The sequence below is a fragment of the Ceratosolen solmsi genome, unplaced genomic scaffold (assembly GCF_000503995.2).
Source record: "Ceratosolen solmsi marchali unplaced genomic scaffold, CerSol_1.0 scaffold75, whole genome shotgun sequence".
Lineage (NCBI taxonomy): Eukaryota > Metazoa > Arthropoda > Insecta > Hymenoptera > Agaonidae > Ceratosolen > Ceratosolen solmsi.
The window spans coordinates 61,996-69,609 of record NW_011948457.1 but is presented as its reverse complement, the minus strand read 5'-3'; the positions used below and the strand labels follow the sequence as shown (position 1 = coordinate 69,609).

General features: G+C 35.5%; 1 protein-coding gene across 1 annotated transcript in view; it reads left to right on the top strand.

Moving 5' to 3' along the window:
* The window catches only part of LOC105366824 (glutamate receptor ionotropic, kainate 2), a 71,757-nt gene extending 64,143 nt beyond the window's left edge, over positions 1–7,614 (top strand). Inside the window, exons 13-15 of the mRNA XM_011505395.1 lie at positions 2,944–3,175; positions 7,069–7,334; positions 7,417–7,614. Of these exons, the coding sequence (XP_011503697.1) occupies positions 2,944–3,175; positions 7,069–7,334; positions 7,417–7,578 (660 nt within the window). The 3' untranslated portion in view covers positions 7,579–7,614. The remainder of the gene's footprint in view (positions 1–2,943; positions 3,176–7,068; positions 7,335–7,416) is intronic.

Below are 7,614 nucleotides of genomic sequence, written 5' to 3'. Positions count from 1 at the left end.
AAATAAATATATTATATTTTTCAGCCTTGTCCGTTATTGATTTCCTTTAAAATTATCCTGCCGAGAGACTAATCCACTGAACTATTGAATTGGCAGTTCGAGCCATAAGCTAACCCTTTAAATTCGAACAGTGCTAGAACAATTGGAAGTGCCAGATGTACATGAAACACTTGACCACTAAAAAACGTTTCCTACTTTTTACTGCAACCCAAAACCCCAGCACGTGCGACATCAAGCAATCGGCGTAAGTGCGCATCAGCATTTTAAGACAATGCTTACATTGTTTTCAACTACGCCGAATATTGCCGATCGCGCTAGCCAATCGACAGCGTTCCCAGAGGACCTCCAATATCGATAAGTCCCAGAGAAGGGATAGAAGACGAATAGGCGACCCCCCCCTTTCAGATACTTTTCCGGTTTTAGCGTATTCAAGACTAAACCCGGAAAGAAATGGAAACGAAGGCGTGCATGATCAATCATACCGCCCAAAGACGCACTCCGATTGGATACAAGAAAGAAGAAGGGGTTCCTACATGTAACCTGGCCAGTGAACTATTTAAGAAGGACAATTACTATGTACCACCACTTATTCTAACGAAAAGTCATAACTATTCCCTTAGAAGGAGGAACAGGGAAAAGTCGTTCCCTGAGTCTTGTATAAATAGCTTTCATTCAGTGATTCTTGACCACAGATATATTTAATCTCGCCAAGCAAGTAAAGCTCAAGGAATGAGATTCCCGTAATCTCAAGGAGAGTGTACAAAATGTATTCGCCGTTCCGACATGTTTTACAAGGCCGGTTCGCAGGATACAAATTGATCCCTTGATAACTCAGAGGCCACGGGTGTGGTGTGGTAGCAATGACAGGTCACAAGTGGAAGGGATATTATAATAATACAATATAAATATGGCTGATGTATATGCTGTTTATTCTGTTATTTATTAATGACAAGGTTAACTAGTATTACTATTATTAATTATGGAAATAATTCTCGTGGTGGATGAACGTATAGACTCATCTACGCATCGTGATGTTTGAATGTGAGCACAGAATGGCGCGAAGTTTGATTCGTCGACACTCGCGCTGTTTGGATGAGCACGTGCGTAATTGAGGTTATGGTTGGTATGTAGCGCAACACATGTAACTGTTGTTATGAGTGAAAAATAGTCGTATCTTTGTCCTGATATTGGCGTACTGCAATAAATTCAGATGGAAGTAAGAGTTTAAAGGGCTTTTACCTCATGAAGAATACTGCTACTTGTTGTGTCTTCTGCGAGCGATATATAGCATGCTGTGGATTGATAAGAGTCAGACTTTTCACTAAGATGAGGTGAAAGACCGGCAAGTCCCGCACCAGATGATGCGACCTTGACGACGAGCTTGGAATTATTCCGCACTGTCTCTTTGATATAAAAATATTTGATATAAAAATTTGATATAAATAAGATTGTCGAAGACGTATTCTGAATCTTAAGTTTTATTTAATTACTGTAGTGGTGATACTACTTACGAAGACTAATCGTTGACTCGTCTCCGGACTCTGATATGCGGATGATCGTCGCTCCCTTTGAACATGTAACAACGGTTTCTTGAACTGTGTTGGTGGACATACGGGTGTATGTCGTCGTTCCTCCAGGGCTTGTAATTACTGTTCCTTTGACAGCGTTAATGGACTTCCACTTGACTTATTTGAATAAAAACAATATCGTGAGTGATGAATATTAAAAAATGCACCCTTAAATACATTTGCTGACCATGAGCTTCACTTGAACCCCTTCCCTTATTTTTCGTCCAATCAGAGACTTCTCCCTTATGGCTCTTATTATGGCTTCATAGTTAAGTAAGGGCCTAGTTGTCTCTTGGTCTTCATGGCAAGAAGAGCTTTCGTTGCTGCTGACGCATCTGGCGACAGCATGACAACTTGTTGGCAGCGTGAAGGGGGAGTCGGTCATTAACCAACTCTCATGACTCTTGTACAGCCTCTACATCTCACTCCTTCCCGGGCGTCTAACTAAGCTATTGAAGCATTGGCAGTTCGAGCCAAGAATTACATCACTATAATTTTCGAACACAGACCTACAAGCAGTTAGTGTCCAGAAGTTTCCCGCACATGCTCACTACGCGAGATCAGTAAGTCGCACCATTTAGTGGCGTGCGTTTCCTCTAACCTCAATCTTAAGCTCGTGCTCACTCACACGACTTATTATTAGAGGCAGCTACAACACGTGCTATGACCAGGACGCAGACAAGAATAGTTGTGTTCGTTCAAGCGCACAACAAACAGCCATAACGTCTCAAGTGATAGTATTCAAACAAGTGACAATAGTTTTATAGCCTATTTCTTTCCACAGTAGATCATTAGTTAACACGTTTCGTCCAGAGAATCAAGAACTTCGCAACCTTCTTGTTCTCCAATAGAAGTATACCACAACGCCACATTATTATTGAGAAACATAAAGGTCATTTATAACCACATCACGATTAATAATCCCTAAATTGGAAGAAAATTGAAAAATAAATGGAATTAACAGCAATAAGAATTATATGTGTTAATTATTGAATCAATGCATTAACCCCTCCACTTGCCCACGCATTCTTCCACACAACATTTAATGGTTTTCTTAGTTCTAATTCTATACGTTTGGTTCTAGAAGCCGGATTAGTGGAATTAATTTTTATACAAATAAGTAAAATATATTATTTTATTATTATATTTCAAATTTGTTTAAAACTGTTCTATTTGAACGATGCGCCTTTTAATATTTAGTATTATTAATTTTGAAATAAATAACTAAACTGAAATAAACTATTTATTACATCTTATTTATAATTACCATTCTTACCTTTCTTATTTATAATTTTAATTAATAATACTAGTGTAAGTTAAAATAAAGATAATTATTTATCACGTGCATCAAATATTAATCACATTACTTTTACAGAATTCCAATACATCGATTTATCAACGTATATTTAATACAATGACCGAAGCCAAACCATCAGTTTTTACTGAATCTAACAATGAAGGTGTCGATCGCGTAATTAAAGGAAAACGAAAATATGCTTTTTTTATGGAGTCAACATCAATAGAGTATCAAATTGAAAGACATTGCGAACTTCAAATGGTTGGTACACTGTTGGATAATAAAGGATATGGTATTGCTATGCCTCCAAGTAAGTATTTTATTTCTAACACACACACACACACACACACACACACACACACACATATATATATATATATATATATATATATATATATATATATATATATATATATGTGTGTTTTATAGAATAACACAATTCAAATGTCAACATATATATGTTTTATATATATATAAGGATAATTTGTAATGAAATTCGAAAATATTCCGTGTAAAACATTTAAATATACATTTTAAGACCACTTCGTGGAAATGATATAATATTACATAATTTTAGACGTTTTAATTATTTTTAATCTAGCTCTCGTTTCAAATTCAATGAAATTAAATGTGGACAAAAACAGATAAATGAATAATGACTATGTAATAATAAAATTTATATTTTTATACATGCAATAGTGTCATATCGTTTAATGTACGATCATTACCTAAAAGTACTATAAAATAGATAGTACTATTGATCAAGATATATAGAACACAAATGTTGACTTTAGATTAAGGATTAATTAAGGAGCAGAATAATTAATAAAGTTGTATGCATTATGATTAACAAATCTATTTAACTTTATGTAATAATCGTGTATCTTCATTGAGTTTACTCAATTATGATAGTTATATAATTGTTCAATACTTTTCCATACATGTTTATATTAATTTATTACATTACTTTAATCTATACTCATTTATTAGTTTGTCATTCAGTGTAGCCTAAGTCCTGTTCAAGAATGTAAGAAAACTCCCAGCTCATTAAACATGTGGAAAATTCGAGATAAGAGTTCCGACAAAGGCGAACTCTCGGCTACTCGTGAAATAATATTCAAAACAATTCAGCAAAACATCGAATTTCCAAAGAAAAATACAATTCATAAACACATCTAGCGAGAACAAAGTTTCAAGTGTCCAGCAAAACAAGTCATAAAAACTAATGCGACGAAACATTTGACACGGCCTCGCCATAAAGCATCTATCGACGACAAATCATAAACATCTGGCGTATACAAGTCATAAAATTAGGCTGAAAAACACAAGCCAGTTGATACACTCAAAAACAATGCTACACCTAACCTTCACAACACTGACCGATCGCAACGCGCATGATTATAAGAAATGCATGCGACAATGCTAGGATGGAGAGGGAAAAGCGCGGCATCAAGACCTCCCATCATGGAGGGGAGTTGAGCAAGACCCGCTCTCATTGGAGCCTCCATCTTGGATCTTGGGAGACCCCACCACTCGAAAGGCGCCGTGATTAGAATTACCATAAACTAAAGAAGAATTCTGATTGGGCATACTAATAAGACTAAATCTCATTGGCGACGCCATGATCGACAAGACAGCTCTGATTGGCGACACCAAAAGAGAGGGAATTGTCACCGACAACCGCGTGGTCGAGAGAAGGCTTTAAAAATGGAAATACCGGCACGACACAATCACTTATCTTATCTAACAGAAAAAGAACAAATCAATTAAAACGCAGTCAAACAATTCGAAAGTCCAAGTTAATTACACAAGATTAATCTATTCAACACAAGTACTAGATAATCAATTCATACACTCGCAGCAGTGCAATACAAGTAAAAAAGGGGAATCGAGAATTACGAATACCAGTTCGCACAGTATACACAATCAAACTGCAAAGAGCCACACGAGGTAAATTCAAAGAACAAGACAAAACATAGCTATACACAACGTGCAGAACTACGAGGTAATGTTCCATTCCTAATTAATACATAACTATATCAAGCCATACGCGCCAATCTGCAGATACGGAAAGATATCTGCAAAACACAATACAAGCAATTCAAGCAACGCCACGTGCTCATATACAAGGAAGCGCGGGGGTTTACGACCTTGCTCTTCTGTGTGTATTATTCCATCTACACGTGTGTTACATATAGAGGACCAGCAAGGCATCAACTTCTTCTTGTGTATGCGACGTACGTGATAGCTCAGTGGCAATAAACATATAAATGAACAAAAGCAAAATTCAATTATAAAAATAAAGCTAATTATAAGTCAACTAGTGCAATCATATAAATAAAACAAAACTAAATAACAAAACTATTCTTTATTGAATACATGTACTATCTTGTCCATTAGTCTGCAATCCTCCTATCAACATCGGGAGCTCACACCTAATCTTAGTTACTTGGCCCTCCTCGCTCGGTACACTATTTTTAAACAAGTCCACTATGTAGTATTTGAACCTATATTTCTCCAATAATTATTTTTTAATCTACTATAAATATTATTATCTCCCATATAAAATGTAATATTGTATTTATATAATTTGATGTTAATCTTTCAATTTCCGGTATAAGTATGTTATTTTAGAATAAATGATATTTGTAACTGTTACGGATTACAGTATTTTTAAGCGGAATATAAAATGGGAGAGGTATGAGCGCGCGAAAATTTGTTTTGTAAACATTGGCCAACAGACTCAAAGAATGCTTCTACCCGTAAAACTCCAATATACGACTATAATTCCGAGAAGTAATAACAAATGAACCCTACAAAGCTATGCCTTATTGACGTCACGATAAATAGCGGCATAGTAACAGCCACCGATGCTATCGGCGCATCCAGTTCATACGAGAATATTTAAGGAGCTGCACGTGCCGCGATTACTTCTTGCTAGTACCAATCACGCACTCTCCACATCGGGCTCACTATCCAACCCTGCAATCGCCATTGTGAGGCCATGGCAAGCATCAAGCAACCTAAGGAACTAATAGCGATGCCACAACTATACTGGCACTCACGCCTCCGTAAGCAACGCAGACGCTCGTTCCTTACTACTTCTTACTAGTTAAAAAGCACCCATCACGACAGGACCGCCACTCTACACCGCGGTTCCCGTCAACTCAAGTAAGATATGCCGACGCTCGTTCTTATATCTTATCTCTACACCGCGGTTCCCGCCAACTCAAGTAAGATACGACCAGTTGTTCGTTCTTACATCTTACCTCTACACCTCGTTTTACGCCCACATCGAGCACACGAACGTGCACCAATACCACGATCACATTTCAGTTCACGTATGCAAGCAGTGATGTCACACGGACATTCTCCCACCAATCCGCACACTACAGCTCACCCCACGCCGGCTGCTAAGACGGCACCAACTTGCTGCCCCTACCACCACGAGTCTCCCACTACAACTACTCAACCCAAAGGAAGAAGGGGAATCACGCTCCAGGCTATCAAGAATACATGTACAGACTTATCGCCACCAACATTAATGAAGAAACACTCATCTATTCATTCTATCACACATTCATTAAACCATTCATGGATTATTAACTATTCATTATTTATTATATTTAATGAAAGGAAAGACTATAAACATTAAAGGCAATATTGAATAATTGCATTGCCCCTTCCACTTGCCAGCAAGCCTCCACCCACCATCATAAGGAGGTTTTTTAGTCTGATCCCAGACAGTAACTATTACATATCATGTTTTTATTAAAAATATTTCAGTAATAAAAATATCGATAAAAATCTCACAATTACTTGAAATATACATAAATTTGTAATACTTTGATAAATTTATAAATATTAATTACAGAAATTTATCTATCTGCATATTACTGTCACTTCGTATTGATTTTATTATTTTTGCAATAATTACCATTTTTTATTTCATTATAATCATTATTATCAACAAAATATTTTTTTAAAAGATCATTACTTATTATTCTAGTATAGTGATTAGTAGTAAGGATCAGTTATTACTGTTTTTCTCGACTACATATCTTTATTAAATTACAATTATTTTATTAATTTTTTAATTTTTATGTTTAATTTTTTAGTAAGTTTTGTTATATTTTTTATAACCGTTATAGTCAAATGATATCATTATTAAAATATTAATTTTAACAATATTATATATCTTAGATTCTCCTTATCGCACAATGATAAGTAGAGCTATATTACACCTCCAAGAAAAAGGGGAATTACAACAACTGAAACAAAAGTGGTGGAAAGAAATGGGCGGTGGTAAGTGTGCTGAAGAATCTGATGAACCAACAAACTCCAATGAACTTGGAATGCCTCATGTTGGAGGTGTATTTCTTGTATTAATGTTGGGGTGTATTATTTCAACATTTATAGCGATTATAGAATTTCTTTGGAATATTCGTAAAGTTGCCATCGACGAGAAGGTAAATTTATTCATATTTAACATATGACTGATGATGAATTTCAAAACCTTTATATAATACAATTTTCTTGAATTTTGTATAGATCACTCCATGGGAAGCACTTATTGGAGAAATTAAATTTGTTATTAATATATGGTCTGTAACAAAACCTGTAAAAACAGGTAAAAGTAGTAGTAAATCAATTTCATTTCAAAATAATGTATTTAACAAATCTGATTCGTTGAATAATTCAACTATTTGTTGACTTTGTATATTATCCATTAAAAAAATATAATTTACA